The 18,605-nt window shown below is 53.3% G+C and overlaps 1 protein-coding gene across 1 annotated transcript; it reads left to right on the top strand.

Annotated features, from left to right (window-relative positions):
* Positions 1 to 33: 33 nt before the first annotated feature.
* Positions 34 to 4,544, top strand: IER2 (immediate early response 2). Its single transcript, XM_010954167.3, has 2 exons — positions 34 to 173; positions 2,776 to 4,544. Exon 2 carries the CDS (start codon positions 2,883 to 2,885, stop codon positions 3,552 to 3,554), a length of 672 nt encoding a protein of 223 aa, XP_010952469.3. The 5' UTR covers positions 34 to 173; positions 2,776 to 2,882; the 3' UTR covers positions 3,555 to 4,544.
* The last annotated feature ends 14,061 nt before the right edge of the window (positions 4,545 to 18,605 follow it).

The raw sequence follows: 18,605 nt of genomic DNA, 5'->3' as shown, positions 1-18,605 counted from the left end.
CTTGGTTTTGGGTAGAGACGGCTTCCTGTCCGCCTGTACCTCTTTTCTCTTCCTGGCCCCCAGCAGTGTCCTAGTTCTGTCTGGCTGGATTCGAGTCGGAGCTCCGAATCCCTCGGTTCGAGACCCAGTCTTCGGATTGTTGCTGCGCACCCTCAGTTTCCCTTCTGAGCAATGTAAATAATACTAGTCTCTTTCAAATCAGGCGAGATCATGGCTGGGGAAGGGGCTCATTCAATTTGTAGATCATTTTAACGGACTCCCTGAGCCTGCACCTAGATCCCGCCTTGGGAAATGGTCCCAGCCCAGGATCGGGAGTGGTAGGTTTGGGAAGGGGTATGGGGAGAGGTGGTCTCCCCACCTTCCCGGGGGGGCGGGGTGAAGCGGGGGCTTTCTGTGGGGAGTTCTGCTGGACTCTCCCCTCTTCTTTTCTCCTGCGCAGGAGGGGCGCCTCGGGGTTGCCCTAGGGTGGGGTGGCCGTGAGTGGGGATCCTGGAGATGCTCCTGGAGATGGAGTCTTTCTGAGTGCGACGCTGGGGTGGCTCTGAGAATGGTCTGCAGGGAAGTCCTCTGCGTGTGGGGAGGGGCCAGGAACGTCTGGAGACTCAGGGCGCTGCCGCCTGTGTGACCGAGCCTTTTCTGTGTGGGGTCTCTGGGAAAGCACTTTTTGCGAGGGGGCAGCCGTCGCATGAGTGGGGTCCTGATCTCTCCAGCGAGATGTCTGAGGAAGTCCTTGGAGGGTTGCCTCTGTTGTTTGTCGGAGATAGCTCCGGGGCTGGCTGGGCTTGTCATTGTGGAGTCTCAAGGTGGGGTTGGGGGTAAGGGGGGCGGGGTTGAGAGCGTCCTCAGCAGGTCGCCGTAATATGTAGCAGGATCGCTAAATGGGGACAGTTTGGGAATGTTTTTATTTGAGCAAAGGTAGATTTATTTAGAGAGATACATACTACATAGAATGTAGGCTGTTTCGAAAGGCAAGAGAAAGACCAAGAGGTGTGGGGGTTGGGTGTTCAGTTAAAGTGAAAGTAGGTACACACTCCATAGACAGTGCGGGCTGTCTCGGAAGAGGAGGGAGTGAGAGAGGCCTTAGGAGTTTTTTAGAAGAGAGAATAATTGTTAAGAGTCCCCATGTGCCGGGGTTGGGTGTGGGGGACCTAAGCGTGCTCCAGAGGTGCAGGAGAGGATCAATTTTGTGGGGAGGGGGAGGAATACATAGAAGGGGGCCTGGCAGGGTCTCCATGGAGGGAACAAGAATGAAGGGGTCGTCAGGGAGCAGCTGCTTGTGTTGGCAAGGTCTCTGTGTAGGTATCTGGGAGATGGCGTCAGTGTGAGCCCTGAGGTGGCTCCTACCCGCCGGCAGGGGGCTTTCCCGGAGGGTTGTTACAGATTCCTGGCCTCCGGAAGGAAGGAAGCAAAAGTTTCCTTTCCCTTTCCGTCGGCCCCCGGAGGCCGCTCCGGAAACCTGGGGCTTCAGCCAGCCCTAGCTGCCGGGAGATGGGGAGCGGAGGGGGCGTGTTCGGAGGCTAAGACACCACCCCCGCTTGGCCGGAAGAAGCCGACTACTGTCCAGTATAGAGGTCGGGCTCCTGTCCTTATATGGGCTGCCGGAAGCTGCTGGCTCGCATGCCCTACGTCATTACTTCCAAATTTAGTCGTGGAAGTCTGGCAGTTCAAGTGGCGGGAAGGCTCTCGCGCCGACAAGGGGAGGGAGAACCTCCTCTTAAAGGGCCCGCACTAAGAATGAATGGAGTTTTTCGAACAATTTTGCATTTTTTGAGGAACTGGAATTAGGTTGGAATCTTGGCGCGGAGCGGAAGGTGGGGCCAATGTTTTCTATCTATCTGCGTCGCTCAGTTTCCAGCTCCTACTCCAACTCCGCCTCCCGGGGAGCTGAGGCGGAGCACTGTTACGTGGTTAGGGGGACCGAAGCCACGTGTTCACTGTGGTACGGCCGGGTCCTCCGCCTTTCGAGCTACACGCCCACGGATTTCGTGCCCAGGGAAACTGCGGGGGGAGGCGGTGCTCAGTGCGCGGTGCGGAGATGGCAGCCTGGCCTGCAGCTCTAGTGCTTACAGACATCCGCCGCCCGTGAAGTGGTCAGCTTTTTCCTGGAGCCAGCCAGCGAGCCCTGCCTTCTTACCACCTCCAAACAAGGGCAAATATTGAAGGAGTCACTCGCCTCAGTTTTCCTCACCTGAAGAAATTAGTATAACACCCTCCGCGGAGTGGAGGTGGTAGATCAATGAGATATTTATGAAAGGAAAGCCCTTAGCGCCTGGCACGTAGTAAGTGCTTAGTAAGTGTTAGCATCGTTACTGATTTAAAAAAAATAACTAATTAGGCGCCTGGTAGATGTTAGGCACTGTTTCCACGGGGGAGGTATCAACTAGAACCCGGGTCTTCCCCGGTGTGAAGGGAAACTTGCCGCCTACGACCGGCTAGGGTCTACAGTGCAACCCGTGGGTGGGCCCTGAGCCCATCCACAGCCCCTCTCCCCTGGGCCTGCGCGCTGGTGCAGTGGTGGGCTCTGAGAAAGGAGACCACTCCGAGAGTCAGCTTGGAGTGGAGAATGCTCCTCCTTGTTCGAGTTCCTTTTCTCCGCGCGGTGAATTCCACCCTGTCACTTTAAGGAGTCCCTCGCTGCGGCGCTGTGGAAAGCCCGGATGCGGCTCTCTGATTGGGCGGGCGTCTTCGTGACTTCACTCCTAGTACAAAAGGGCCCGGGTGGCGGGCGCCCGAGCAGAGCGTCCTAGCAGTGTCTCATCGTGGGTTGTCCTGTAGAGAGAGGCGTGAACGAGAGCGTTGTCCAGAGTGCACCTGCTACCTGCCCTGCCCTGCCCTGTCCAGTCGGGAGTTCCAGTCGCCCTCGTACCCACCGTCGAGCCGCCATGGAAGTACAGAAGGAGGCGCAACGCATCATGACCCTGTCGGTGTGGAAGATGTACCATTCGCGCATGCAGCGCGGTGGCCTGCGGCTGCACCGCAGTCTGCAGCTGTCGCTGGTCATGCGCAGCGCCCGGGAGCTCTACCTCTCAGCCAAAGTGGAAGCCCACGAGCCCGAGGTGTCCTTGCCGCCCGCCCGCTCCCCTGACCCTCGCCTGCATCCGCCGCGGGAAGCGGAAGCCGCAGCCAAGGCATCTGACCCCGACGGTGAGCAGTCCTTTCCGGAACCCATGGACACGCAGGAGACGCCGAGAGCCGAGGAGAGCCCGGCCCGCTGTGCTCAACGCCCGGCCAAAGCCAGCCGCAAGCGGCGAAGCAGCAGCCTGAGCGACGGTGGGGACGCCGCGCTGGTCCCGAGCAAGAAAGCCCGTCTAGAAAAAGAGGAGGAGGAGGAAGGGGTCTCTTCGGAGGTCCTTGATCGCCTGCAGATCCCTCCGGCGCAAGCGGAGGGCGCCTTCCCCAACTTGGCGCGTGTCCTCCAGAGGCGCTTCTCCGGCCTTCTGAACTGCAGCCCCGCCGCCGCCCCGACGGCGCAGCCGGCGTGCCAGGCGAAGCCGGCCTGCCGCCCAGCTGACAATATGCTGAACGTGCTAGTGCGGGCGGTCGTGGCCTTCTGAGGGCCCCCGAGCGGCGCTACCGGAGCCCAGAGCGCGGGCCGAACAGTCGGCCGGAGTGCGCAGACCCGAGGCAAGGCCCACCCCCCGGGGGAGCGCCCGCGGAAACCGTGGAGAGGAGCCGCCGCCCGGGCTGCCTAGAGGGCCTGAAAGGGACTCTGCCCCCGGGGAGCCGTCGCCACCTGTGTGCAGCGGCGCCACAGAAGAGCCTGAGCCGAGGGCGTAGGCGCCTTCCCCCAGACCTGCAGCGCCCACAGGTGCTATTTTAATGGACTGGGACGTGGACTTTACCCTCTCCTGGGACTGGGAGAAGGGAAGCTTGGTTCTTCAAACTCCTCAGGATCGGACTTCATTTTTTACTGGGGACTGTGCTGCCCTTTCAAGGGTTTTCAGTAGTTGGTGTTTGCGTTTCCAACCTCAGAATTCCAGGCACTCCCCTTCCCCTCCAGTGACATACTTGTGCGAACGGTCATCGTTGCGTCATGGGGCAGACGTGGGGAGCTTCCTGTTGCCTTGCGTGGGTGTGAGGCCGTGGAGGAGGATCTGGGGTGTGGACCGCCCTGGGGAATGGGAGGAGGGCAGCCTGAGTCATTTCATCTCGGAGTGCTGCGGCTTGTTGCCCCCAGCCTCTAAGCCTTTGGGGCCTAAAGGCTGATTAATTTCAGGTTAAAATGTTCCTCATCTGGTGCATTAGAGGTGCGAATACGTTCGCAATGTCAAGCTTGACCCTCTCTCAGACACACAGACGAAATCAACCCAGACGTTCCTGGTCTGAATCACAAAAATAGGGGGGAGGGGATTTTCAGAGCGCTGTAAGGCTGAGCTGGGATCAGTTGCTGGTGAGACTGGGCCAGTTTTGGGTAGGGGGAGATTGTTGCCAGGGCGTTCTGAGGTTCTGTTTACCTTTACTGTGATGGATTCTGTTAACTCCATCTATCTGGCCTTTTCACGAAAGGCCAGATAGGAAAATAAAGGCCATTTGAATAAAAAGTCTGCAGCCCGTCTGGTTTTCTTCCCTGGCAGGGGAGGGGAAGGGTTAAGGGGTCAGGAGCTGGCCGAGGCTTGCAGGGGCCCCAGAAACCCGTCTGACCGGCTACCACGTGGGCAGAGTGGGCGGGCGGGGGCCGGGCCCCTTTTCTTTGCCAGAGCACTTCCGTGCTGGGTGCCTTGGCGCTCCAGCTCCTCCTTAATCTTCACATTTGGAGGTTCCTTGGACAGTCCACTACAATTCTGGCTGCACAGGAGACCTTTCCGAGTTCAGACTTTTGGGAGGGTGGATACTGTTGCCTTCAGTGCCCCCATCAGAGATGGGGGACCAATGCCTCCTTTGGAGACAAGGAAGTCTCCTAACAGCCCCTCACCCCACTTGATTAACAGAATCAGCACTGACAGGGATCCCATGACTGGGGTGGAGCTGAGCAGGTGAGCTTTTGAGCACCCTTTATGCCCCCTTCAAGTCTCCCGCTGTGTAATTGTGTGGTCCAGGCTGGGAGGTGAGCTCCCAGCCTCAGTTTCCTCATCTGTGAAGTAGGCCTTAACAGCTAGCTTCCCTGCGAGAGGCTGTAGGTTAGAAATGCCCATGGGAGCACTCCTTTGCTTTGGCCCCACCCCAGCCCCGGGTTAGCCACCCCGAAAGGTGAAACCCTAATAATTTTCTCCAGTGCTGGTTTAGGAGCTTGGCTGTAGGCGTTGCCCAGGGCGGGTGGGGGTGGGGGCTGTTGGGAGGACAAAGGAGCCGCAGGTGCGGGCAGTGAGCGCAGCTCCGGGAAAGGGCCCGCCCCGCCTCCAGACTGCTGGCTCCGCCACTGCAAGCCTCCCGAGACCCCGGGGACCTGACCCCGGGGCGGGAGGGTAGAGGAGGAGGGTGCGGTGGAGGGGTGGCCCCGCCCCAGAACGCCCGCCCCTTGCTTCCCTCCTGCAACCACCGCACTCCCCACCTCCCTCCCTTCCCTAGGGGAATCTCACCTCCACCGCAGCCCGATTCCTTCCCGGGAAACGTGAAAGACTTTAGCGCCACCCACTTGGGGGCCTGACCCACAACTCCCCAGTGGGATGTAGAGGGACAGGAACCCCACACGCCTAGCGGTAGCTTAATGCGTCCGCGTGGGAGCAACTCCCTCCCGAACCTGGCCCGCCCTGGGAAGTCCCCGGAGGCTGGGGAGGGGGCATCACTGCGCATCCTGTCGCAGGAACCGCCGGGCGCTTCCTTCCGCGGGAAGCTGCTTGGCCGACCGTCGCCCCCGCCCTGGCCGCCTGGGGGTTTCCGGTGCCTGGCCAAGGGAGCTGAGGGCTAGAGATGGAGTGGGAGCCCGGACAAACACCCCCCACATACGTCCCGTTAAGATATACCCCTCCTCCCCGAGACCCCTTTCGCCCATCAGAATAGGCACAATTGAAAATGCGTCACAACTGATATTGAAAGAGGCCTGGAGTTTTCGCACCATTACACTGGATTGGCTTTGGGTTATTGGGACAGGCCCTGTGGGGAGTAATCGATTGGACAATAGCTGTGAAAACTAAAGTGTCAGATCTTGCGACCAGCAGATTCCCCAGGGAACCTCAGGCCCAGCAGGAGGCTCCAGAAGGGTGTTCCCTCCAGTGTTGTCCAGAATTGGCACAAATTGGAAACAACCTACATGCCCATCTAACTGGACTGATCTAGTCGAATAGCCATCACTTCCTCCCCAGAAGATGAAAGGCCTGAGCCAGACAGGTCTACCCGCTCAGGCAATGGGAGGTAACTCAGAGCCAGGATGTTGGCTGACAAAGCCCTGCTGTAGAAGTTGTGGGATAAGGAATACAGATTCCAGAGCCAGATGGCCAGCTCTACTTGCTTGCTGTACAGCTTGGAGCAAGTCACTTCACCTCTCTGGACCTCAGTTTCCCTGGCTGTAAACTGTGGACAATAACCGTCCCTGCCTCTTAGGTTTATTGTGAAGGTATTAAACGAGATAATACATGCAAAGTGCTTAGTAGAATGCCTGGCACACAAAGTGTTATAATTTTATTATTGTTAGAAGCCAGGATGGTGACAGTGCATTTAAAAGCACATACAGTAATCCAAGTATATGTATATGTATGGGAAAGTATGTATAGGTGCTGTGCTAAGCCCAGAGAACTGGTAAAATAGTTTCTTCCTCCAGTAGCTCAGCGTGAACAAGAGCTCCCCTCCCAGCTCCAGAGTTTGGTGGAATCCTAATGATTTGACAGGGTGGATTCTTTCTTCCTGCAGACCCCCACACTCTCACTCCTGGTTACCTCACCAGCGGCCCCTGCCTCAGGCCCTGGGCCCCTCTCGATCTATGCTTACCCTTAGGTAGGCGCATTCAGCCTTAGGGCCCTAGCTGCCACCTCTAGGCTGACTCCCAAATTTCCCTCTCCATCCTGGACTTCCTCACAACCTCCAGACTTGTCTAGCCAAGCCTTCTCTCTGTGTCTCCTCATAAGGGTCTAAGATATTCCAAGTACAGCAGGACCTAAAGGGGATTCTTGCTGCTTCCTTTCACCCCACTCTGAACCTTTCCCCACCCTCATGGCTGCCACTCTGCTGTGAGCTGCCTTCACATCTCACCTAGGTTAGGACAGTGGCCTCTCCCTGCCCTTGACCCCCACAATCTATTCTACAGGGCAGCTGCAACGATCAAATGCAATGCAAACGGCATCATTTCACTCTCCTAGCTTTACTCTGCGTCATCTACACTGGCCTCCTTTCTGCTGGGAGAACAGGACAGGTGTGTTCCAGCCCCAGGGCCTTTGCACTCGCTGTTCTTTCTTTCTGCCAGCAGTGCTCTTCTCTCAGATATCCACAAGTCCATCCTCACTTTCTTCAGGTTTCTGCTAAAATGTCACCCCCTTGGGGAGGCCTTCTTTGGCTACCTGATCTAAAATAGCACCCCACTCTGCTCCTTTACCCTGCTCAGCCTTCCTTAGAACACTACTCACCACCTGAAAGGATATATTTATATTCTATTTAGCATCTCTGCCTCCATTCGAATGTTATTTCCACAAATGTCCAGCCCAGGCCTGAATGAGTGAATGAGGTTGTCTGGGGTAAGCAGATGCTTGTGCTTAATATTTATTATCTCATTAACCAATGACTTCCCATGGCTCTTAGAATACAATTTCCCAAACTTCAGACAGCCGAAGGTCAGGAGTTTTATCATATCTACTTAACAACTGTACCATTATTTATCTAATTTTTAAAAACTTTTTAATCACTCCCCATACTTGGGATGTAACAGTTCATAAAAATTACAATAAAAATGAAACAATGTCATATAACCCTACTGAAACAGCAGCCAATGTGAGGTTCCAGACAGCTTTCTTTGTTATAAAGGAAGATTAGCAAGGTTAAAGACACATTATTGTCAAAGGAAGACTGTCTTTAGAAGACTAGCGCAAAAAGGAGAGACTCTGAGGGATTCATTTCATGTTATTTAAATAACATTGAATCACTTTGCCCACTGTCCTGGAATTAGGAAAATTCTATTTCTGGAAGAGGGACAAAACTCCTCCTGTATGAAAGGTCTGCTTGATCTGTGCTCAGCCCATCTCTGGCCTAATCTTGCATCACTCTGGCCACAAAGACATGCTTTTTGTTCATTATACTTACACAGTCTTCCCAGCCACAGGGCCTTAGCATATGCTGTTATTGCCTCCTAAGACGCCTTTCCCTTCCTTATTCACCTAGTTAAGTCAGCTTAGCTCAAGGGCAAATCATCAGGGAAGTGTTCCCCTTCTGCCTTCCATTTGGGTCTAAGACCCCTCTGTTTATTACTGTTCAGATCAAGAACTACTATTTGTAAATAATCTTATGGTTACCAGGGGAAAAAGGGTGGGAAGGGGAAGTGGCAAATGTGGGAGTTTGAGATTTGCAAATGTTATGTTAACCACTATATATAAAAAGATTAAATTTTTTTCTTCTGTGTAGCACAGGGAACTATATTCAATATCTTGTAATAACCTTTAATGAAAAAGAATATGAACATGTATGTATGTATATATATGCATGACTGGGACATTATGCTGTACCCCAGACGTTGACACATTGTAACTGACTATATACTTCAATTAAAAAAAATCCTTAAAAAAAAAAAAAAAGAACTACTATTTGGTAGCAGTGGTCCTAGCAGTGTTTATCACAACTGCAATTTATTTTGAGGTTTGTTTCCTCTAGCTTGTTGCCTCCATGAGGGCAGAGATTAGTCTAGAGGTGCCTACTGAGTGTTTTTTGTGAGTGAATGATACATTTGCTACTTTTCTGTGAAGTCAGTCCTTTTAATGTCCACTTCTTACAGACTGGGGAACTGAGCCCCAGAGAGGACTGCCCTGTAGGGGACAGCTCTAGTGGTGTCCTCCATCCAGAGTTCCCCTCCCTCCTCACTCTGCTGTGCGAGGCCCAAGAAATAGATGCCCCAGTTCGGACTCCGCTGAACTGGGAAAGGGCCGGGCTGCAGGTCGAGACTAGCCCAGAAGCGGCTCCCAGACCGGTTTACCCAGTTCCAGGAACCCTGGGCGAGGTCCACTTGTCCAAGGCGGGGAAGGCACAGGTCTCCGTCAAGTTGCTAGCGACGCGGGGCGGGGACTTGATCTACGCTAGGCGGGACCCTCGGGGTGGGTAACCTTCATGGACGCGGGGCGGGGTTATGCGGGCGTCAATCACAGGCAGGGGCGGGACATGCAAATATACCTCGCTTTGCACTTATCCCCGAGCCCCGCCCCGCGCGCTCACTGAGCTACTCGCCCCCAAGCTTGTCCCTTCCGGATTCCGCCCGGACGGTCACCGCTTGGCCTCCTAACTGCAGGGCGCCCCGGGGGTGTGGGGGCAGGGTTTAGGCGCCGCCCGGGAAGGCGGAGGCTCCGCCCGGGGCGCCTGGGGCTAGGGGTCGGCTCGGAATCGGGTAAATAGCACAGAAAACGGGAAATAGGAATTGCCAGAGTTTGAGGCTCAAGCTATCTGCCCTTGATGTGGAGGTTACTGAAGCCCCCCATGTATGTTTAGGGGAGCCCAGAACGCCACACTGGTGTCCAGGGGAACCCCACATCGGTGCCTGAAACCCGCACAGTAGGGCCTAGTGGAGCTCAGATCCACACAACTGTGTTCAGGGGCGCCTGGACCTTCCCTGCTTGTGTCCGGGTTTGCTCTCACTAGGGGATTTCATTTGTTTGCTGAAGCTCAGCGTATGGGGTTATTCTGCCCATCTGTGTTAGGGGAGCTAAGGTGTCCCCAAGTTTGTGTCCAGGACAGCTGAGCTCAGGGGGCTATGGCCCTATACCTGCATGGCCTGGTTGGAGGCCTCCCCAAAGCCAGCTCCCTGCCTGCCCCTTTCACTCAGCCTCTCTCAGCAGAAATTCCCCTGGGTCCCACCCTACCTCCCCTCCCTGCCCTTCTATTTCTCACTGCCTTCCAGTCTTCAGATCAGGGCCACCTTCCCCAGTACATTGTTGACTCTCAGTTAAGAAGTATTCTCAGCATTTACTGTCCCACGGTCCCCCCCCTCCCCCAACCTTCTGCACCTAGGCAGTTCCCCAGGGCCCCTTAGGGTCCTGCCTTCTCCGCCCACCACCTCACTGGCACCAATTAATTTCTCCCTCAACCTGTCCACTCACATCTGGCTGCCAGCTGCTCGCCCTCACCCTGCCTGCCCCCCAGGGTCTCCCAAGGAACTGCCAACAGCTCTCTGCCTCCTTTTGCCCCTCCAAATCTAGGCTGCCCCGCCAAAACACAGGGCCACCCCCACCCAGAGTCCGCTAATCAGACAAAGCCAACGGTTAGGGCCTGCAAGAGAGAAGATCTGAAATCAGACAGAGGAGGGGTGGGGTGTGAAACTTTCTAATCCAGAGATGCTGGGGGGTGCGGTGGGGGGAAATGGGTGAAGGGAGGCAGGAGCTTAAGTTGTACCTAAAAGCTCGAGATCAAAGCCTTCTGGCTTCCAGATGAGGACTGTGGGGGAGGGCTGCCCCCCACAGGGGTGGGTAAAGCTGAGCCCCCCTTCCTCGGAAACCCCCTGAGACTCAGCAGTGACAGCTGTGCCCCAGCCCGCGCCCAGCGGGTTTCCTTTTCCTGTGCTCGCTCCCCCCAATCGGCTGGCCTGCAGTCTGGAGACACTGGCCCGTCCCTTTTGAAGGGGCTCCCTGGAGGGTCTTCCTGGACGGTCTTCCTGGACAAGGGGGAGGGGACCAGCTGGAGAACAATGGGCTTCTGTGGCTGCAGGACGCCAGGCGCTTCCTGTTAACCCTTCCCTTGAGGTGCAGCTGCAGCGGGGAGCCAGGCAAGGGGATTGACAAAAAGCAAGCACATGTATAGCTTTTTCTCAAGTCCCATGTCTTGTTTGTAAAAGTACCAGGAAACAGTGAGGCGATTACAGACCTTGCCCTCAATGGAGTCGTTAGGGTCTGTTTCTTTTCCCCTCTGTTGCTGAGGGTTGGGCCACCAGGGGACGGGACACGGCTCACTGGGAGAAGCCTCTGTGCGGAGCTCTGAGAAATCCCAGGATCCCTGGGGCTTGGCTGGACCCGGCCAGGGGACCCAGGCGTCCCAGGTGAATCCAAAGAACAGCTATGTTTGCCAGCCACTGTTCTAACTGCGCTGCAGGGTTAGCCAGAGGTCACACCCCGTGAGCCAGTTCCCTCATTGGTGGGAGCCTCTGTTTCCTTCAGTTTAAGAGGTTCTCCCAAGGGCTCGACAGGAACACAGGGTGGTCCTAAGGGGCTGGAGTGAGTGAGCCAAGCCCAGAGTCTTGGAAACGCTCTGCTCTTCCTTGGAGCCTCGGGAGGACGTGTTGGGGAATTAGGTGCTATGTTAATTGAGGTTTCATGCAAAGTGTCCTCTGTTTACAGAGCTAACCTGAGAAGAGGCATCCTCAGAAGATTCTGTGAGTCTCCGTAGGGCCCCTGGAGACTTGCATCCAACCCTAGGGGCTTCTGGTTTGTTACAGACCGGGTAACACACCCTGTTCTAAGAAGAGACGGTGCGTGTTGATCCTTACTGCCAGCTGGCTGCTTGGCTGGGTTCCTTCTACCTATTCCCTTAGTTAACCCCCACCTGGAGTCTGGGTCCGAATTAAAGGAGCACTTTCACTAGTCCTGTTTTATAGATGAGGGAATTGAGGCACAGAGCAAACATGTCTAGTAAAGCCAAGTCCATTGGTTTTCTTTCTCTCCTAGATTTGGGGGTGGCGGGTGGGGGGGGGTAGGGATCTTTGTCCAGGCCGGTGGACTTTTGCTTATATATACCCAGGAGCTTATCTCTGCTTCCCAGATAAGGTAAGAGAGCTCAGGGTGGTGAGATCCATGGCCTGGGTGTCCCTGTCACCACTGGGTGGCCTTTTCTCTCTCTCTCCCGGCATCCTGGACCAGCCGCCCACTGGCTTCGCCCACCAGCTCCCTTCTTCAGTTTTTTCCGACCCACTTGCTGGGTGATTCTGTACCATCTTTTCTCCTGTTTCCTCTGGTGGAAACCTCCCTGGGGTCCAATTTGGGCAGGGTCAGCCCAGGGGCTTGATGAGGACCCAGTTGGGTTGGGGTTTTGTTGGGGTTTTTTTTGTTTGTTTTGTTTTTAGTGATCATTATTAACTGAGCAAATCCAAACCTCTAGACTAGAAAGGCAGCTGCCAGGGGCCCCCTTGCTGGTGTCTGGGACAGGAAATGGCTCACTGCTTCACCCTTAGAGTGGAGGGCGGGCTGGAAAGGCCTTCAGAGGCTGCCTTCCCTGTTAGGGGCGTGTTTGAGGCCATGGGGGCCTGGGCCTTAGCTTAGCATCTGGGGCCTGGGCTCCAGGCCAGCCCCCCCCCCCCCCCCGCGCAACTAGCCTCCACCTGAGGCCCCTTCCCCTCTCTCCCCTCCTTCCTCTCCTCTCCTCTCCTTCCCTCCCCTCCCCTGCTGAGGCCCGCCCTCCAGAATGAAACTTGTCCTGGCTTAGAGCCACCAGGAAGGCCAGAGCAAGCCTGCAATTACTCACTGCCGGCTCCCTGCCGGCTGCGACTCTTAGACTCCATGTAGGGTGGGGGTGGAGCTCTTCCCCCTCGGGCTGGGGGCCCCATGGGTCCAGGAGCAGCGATCAAGTCTGCAGTACCGAGTTCCAGGAGGTGCCCTCAGACACTGCCTGATAAACAGATCCTGGGATTTTCAAAGTGCTGTCACGTTTGGGCAGGCATTCCCATCAGAAAGGGGTGGGTGTCAAGCCAGGTCTGAAAGAGAAACCAAGGCTGTGCGAAGGGCCCCCCAGCCCCCGCCCCGGGACCTCCAAAGCCTTCCTTTTAGCCAAAGACTTCCCCTCTCCTTGCTTTGCTTTGTATTTTAGGCCACTGCCAAGGAGATGGAGTCACTGAGGAGGAGGCATACAAGAGTGGGACCCCTGGGGCCTCCGCAGTCAGCAGGCACTCATGTGTCTGTCTCTGCAGCCTGAGCATCCTCCTGCCTCCTCTGGCCTCCCTCCCTTCTCCCTAGGCTTGTCCCTCTTTCTCACCACTCTGGACATCTGTGGGAGGGGTGGGAACATAGTTGTTGCCCAATCTCCCAGAGGTTCCACTGTGACTAAAATCAGCCCTGTCCCTGAAGACTAGGGAGGCCAAAGTCAGGTTTTGCCCCCAGGGCCACATGTCCCAAGCTTGGACCTGGGTTTCTGGTCAGACTGGGCAGGCTGGGCCTTCTCAACGCCCTGAGCAGAGGCAGAGTCTAGGCCCAGTGGGTTACACACACACACACACACACACACACACACACACGGCTCTGGGAAATTCTCTGCATGGCCCAGGTTGTTCCGTCTGATTGTCCTGGATCACCCTGGTGTACCTGTCCTGGCTCTTAATGAATTTCCCTCCTTGTGGCTACCCAGTATTTCTAGAAGGCTGGGGAAAGATCCTCAGTTAGGACCATCCTCCTGCTAACCACCCCCGGCCCTGGCTCCTTGCTTCCTCCTCGAGACCAGCGTGATTTCTCCCCGAAAACTTCTCCAACTCCTGTGGCACCAGAGCCCATCCTATCCCCTTGCTATGGCATCCGTGGTACCCAGAAGCCAGATGGTCTTATGTCCCCTAATGCCCATTCCAGGTTCAGGCACTTCTGAGCTCAGTGAGAGTTTACTCAGCACCCCTGTGTCCCCCACATGCCCTGAGACTGCATGCCCCAGTAGCTCGTCCATTTCCCCGCCGTGACTCTGAGACAAGGAGTGACAGCCCTTGACCAGATTTGAGATTTGAACTCAGGTCCGTGGGGGACTTGAAGCACAAGATCTTAAGAAAGACAATAATCATAACAGCTACTGCTTCCTAGTTTAGGCACTCTCCCCACGGAGTCCTCACCACAAAGCTTTATTACAGTGTTATCCTCATTCCACTTTGCAGAAACTGGGGCACAGGGAGGCTGAATAATTCGCCTGCTATAGTCTATACAGTGAAGAAGTGCCAGAGCCTGGATCGGAACCCAGGCATATGCCAGAGTTTCTTGACTCTTGACATTTGGGGTCTGGTCGGTCTCAGGGGGGCAAGGTGGGGACACCTGGTGCTTTGGAGGATGTTCAGTTGCAGTCCTGGCCTCCACCCACTAGTGTTACCCCTAAAACTGGGTTCACCTCTTGGTGGGTATTGAGCCAGAAGACACCATCAAGCCAAAGATCAGGAGAAGAGAGGATTTATTACTTGCAGCAAGGGAGGAGGTCGCCAGGGACCGTTCCCAAAGCAGTGTCTCCAAAACAGCAGAATTGGGGAAGTTTTAAGCTAACGAACGGTACATGCATATTCATGAAGGGCTTGAGCAGAGAATTCAGCATCAAAATGGGGCAAAGGTCGATAGAGTCCAAGCTTTAGTTGACTGAAGTCAGGAGGGTCATCAGCATCATTCCATCCTCCACCTGGGGTGGTGGTGGGGAGCTTAGTTCCAGCAGAACCCAAAGACTATCAGATTGATATGTGCACCCTTGGGGAGGAACTAGGACTCTGTTTTATCTGAACTGTTGTTTCTTGACTGCTTTTTCTTTGCTCCTGCACTACCTCACTTCCTTTAAGATCAGTGATTACTGAGACCTGTTCAAGGGCCAGCAGTGTAGCCGAGCTGAGATCACAAAATGGCTTAGGCCAAAGTTGGCTTCTCTTATGTCAAGAAAGCCATGCCTGGTTCTCTTTTTCTGGGGACCCCCTACCCTATCTGCTTACAATGAGGTACCAGAGCTCTTCCTCCTACAGTTGTGGCAACCAAAAATGTCCCCAGATATGGCTTCATGGTGGGGTAGGGTGAGGGGGCAGGTTTACCACATACTTTTGACTGTCCTGCCTCTGTACATAAGTGCCTGCAAAGTATCGCTGTGTGTGTGTGTGTGTGTGTGTTTCCCCCAAAACAGGTGTGGAGTACAACTGGAACCTTGGCTTGAGTCCTGGGGTTGGAGGTGATTGGCAGGTTCTGGCATTTGGGGGAGGGGTCAGCAGAGCTGCCATTCTAGGCCTAGTCGCCAGTCCCTGGTGGGTGGAGACAGGCAGCCCTCTTCTTTCTTCCTGGTTCCCAGGAGTGGGCGATGGCGGCAGCGGCTCAGGAGCCAGAGGGCGTGGGGAGCCCTGACCTGGCCTCCGGATTTACTGGGCGGGCGCCCGGGTGTGGGCTCTGAGGCCCAAGGGCCCTGTGGGTGTGGAGAAGAAACCAGAGGCTAAAGTAGGTCTCCCTGCCCGCCTGCCTGCCGCCCTCAGGTCCCACCCAGCCCTGGCTCCAGGCCAGCGACTGCCAGAATGGTGACTCACAGAGCTTCTGAGCCCAGGAGAGAAACAGGGTGCAGGGTCCGGGGGGTCACCCTCATCCCTCATCCTCAGCCTTCCCAGCATCCCCATCAGGACCAGGACCCTCGAGGCTGCATTTTATTCTCCCTGCATGACCCCCCATCCTCCCACCAGTGGGATTTTTTTTTTCTTGGCACCATGCTAGGGCAGGAAGGCGGAAATGAGTGTGGGGCGTGGAACATCTCTGAGGTTGGAATATATTTAGGCCAGGATGAGAGTGTGTGTGGTGGGGAGCAGTCACGGGTGCTGGTCTGGCGGGCACAAGGAGTGAGCCAGTGTGGGGAGGCTCCCACCTCCTCCCTCTTAAAGACAGAGCTCCCTGGTTTCCCAGGGGGACCCAGGAAGCTGGAGGCAGAGTACAAAGGACCAGTGGAGGCTCTAGAAGTGGAGATGTGTTCTGCACAGCGCCAGACAGGATGCTTTACAGCTGAAAACCCAAGAGACCCACAGAGGTTAAGTGACTTTCCCAAGGCTGCTCAGGAAAGAAGTGAAGGTACCAGAGTTTGCCTGCTGGTTGGGCTGGCTGCAAAGCGGGTGTGCTGTTGCCATATTCACGCATGCCGGCATTCATCTGAGCAGCTCTTTATGCACAGACTAGCCTGTGTCAGACGCCGGACGGACGCATGACTTGCGGGAAAGCCAGAGGTGAACTGGAGCAGTGGCCACATCTGCTCACCATCTCTGCACAGCCCTCAGGTTCAGAATGTTTTTTACATTTTGAAGCAGTTGAAAACAAAAGAGGAAATACTCCATGAAACGTAAAAATCATATGGAATTACAATTTCAGCCTTTGTAAGTTACATATACACAGTCACACCCATTCGTGTCCATATCATCTGGCTGTTTTTTCTTTTTTTTTTAATTGAGTTAAAATCCACATAACAAAAAATTACAACTCTTACCTATTTTTAAGTGTACAGATCAGTGGTATTAAATAAAAACGTTCATATTGTGCAGCATTCACCCATCCCCATGACTTATTTATTTATTTGTTTGTTTGTTTGTTTGTTTATTGAAGTATAATCAGTTTACAATGTTGTGTCAATTTCTGGTGTGCAGCACAATGCTTCAGTCATATAGGAACATATGTATATTCGTTTCCACATTCTCTTTCACCATAAGTTACTATGAGATATTGAATACAGTTCCCTGTGCTATACAGTATACACTTGTTTATCTACTTTTTATATATTAGTTAGTATCTGCAAATCTCAAACTCTCAACTTATCCCTTCCCACCCCTCACCCCATAACCATAGGTTTGTTTTCTATGTCTGTGCCCATGACTCTTGTAAATCTGAAACTCTACACTTATTAAGCTATAACTCTCCCTTTTCCCCTCCCCCTGCCCATGCCAGCCACCATTTTACTTTCTATCTCTATGATTTTGGCTAATCTAAGTGCTTCATATTACTGGAATCAAACAGTATTTGTCTTTTTGTGACTGGCTTCTATCACTCAACATAATGTCCTCAAGGTTCATCCATGTTGTGACATGTGTCAGAATTTTTTTCTTTTTTTTTTAGATTTCAATGTCATCCTTTAGGGTTTTTCTTAGGTGTAGTATATAGTCAGTTCACAATGTTGTGTCAGTTTCTGGTGTACAGCATAATGTTTCAGTCATACATATGTAAACATGTATTCATTTTCATATTCTTTTTCATTATAGGTTACTACAAGATATTGTATATAGTTCCCTGTGCTATTCAGAAGAGACTTGTTGTATATCTATTTTATATAAAATTTCCTTCCTTTTTAAGGCTGAACAACATTCCATTGGATGGATGGACCACATTTTGTTAACCCAGTCATTCACTGATGGGCACTTGGGTTGCTTCCATGTTTTTGGGTGTTGTGAATAATACTCCTATGCACTTGGGGGTACAAATAGGTCCTCAAAACACTCCTTTCAATTCTTTTGGGTATACACCTAGAAGTCGAATTGCTGAGTCATGTGGTGATTCCATTTTTAATTTTTTGAAGCCCCTCCCTACTGTTTTCCACAGCAGCTGTTCCGTTTTACATTCCTACCAATGGTGCACAAGGGCTTCAGTTTCTCCACATCTCCTTCAACACCTGTTGTCTTCTGTTTTTGTTGTTGTTTGTTTGTTTGGGAGGGAGGTAATTAGCTTTATTTATTTATTTGTTTTTATTTATTTATTTAATGGAGGTACTGGGGATTGAATCCAGGACTTCGTGCATGCTAAGTATGCGCTCTACCACTGAGCTACACCCTCCCTCCAAGTCACTCATTGTAAGTATTGTGTGCTTCTGCTTTGGCTTCAAATCAAAGGACTTACCAGGGTGCGGGGTGGGAGGCAGTGAAGTGCAGGAGTGCAAGTAAGGATTAAGGGTGTTAATCCTCTTCTCCTACCAGGCTACTGGGCTTCGTGCCACCTCCCAGCCATGTGTGCACTAGTGGATGTGGCCTCCAGGCTGTGGTGAGGGTGACTGCTTCATATCTGCCCACTGGAGGGAGGGCACCAGGTGACCACTCGTTCATGAGTCTTTGGGTGATAACAGGGGTGGCTGGGGAAAGAGGGCAATTGATATCCACAGTGGGTCATCTTATCCGACTGATTCTTAACATCTTCCTCTGCTGAGGTCACCCTTTGGTGAGTGTCTTAGTCTGTTCAGGCTGCTACAACAAAAATACCATAGACTGGGTGGCTTGTAAACAACAGACATTTATTTCTCACAGTTCTGAAGGCTGAAAGTCCAAGATCAAGGCTGAAAGCCGGCAGATCTGGTGGCTAGTGAGAGTCTGCTTCCTGGATCGTAGATGGTATCCTCATGTAGGGAAGGGACTAGGGAGCTCTCTGGATTATCTTTATAAGGGCGCTAATCCCATTCACGAGGGACCCACCCTCATGACCTAATTCCCTCTGAAGGCCCCACCTCCTCATACTATCTCATTGGGGGTTAGCATTTCAACATACGATTTTTTTTTTTTGAGGGGGACACAAACATTTACACCGTAGTAGTGAGCATCTAGGTTTTTAAAAATTGTTATTTTTATAAGGGTAGTATAAACCTGCACTGTTATAAGCAAAAGATCACATGGTACAGAGCTCTGCTACACTACCTGCTGCCTATTTCTGCTGAGAGTTAAGAACAACATTTTCAGGAAAAAAAAAAGAGTGGGGAGGGTATAGCTCAGGGTAGAGTGCATGCTTAGCATGTATGAGGTCCTGGGTTCAATCCCCAGTACCTCCACTTAAAAAGAATACATAAAAAATAAAAATAATAAATAAACCTAATTATCACCCCCCTGAAAAAAAAAAAGACCTATT

This window comes from Camelus bactrianus, chromosome 22 (genome assembly GCF_048773025.1).
Source record: "Camelus bactrianus isolate YW-2024 breed Bactrian camel chromosome 22, ASM4877302v1, whole genome shotgun sequence".
NCBI classification, from domain to species: domain Eukaryota; kingdom Metazoa; phylum Chordata; class Mammalia; order Artiodactyla; family Camelidae; genus Camelus; species Camelus bactrianus.
This window is presented reverse-complemented; position numbering and strand designations above follow the sequence as displayed.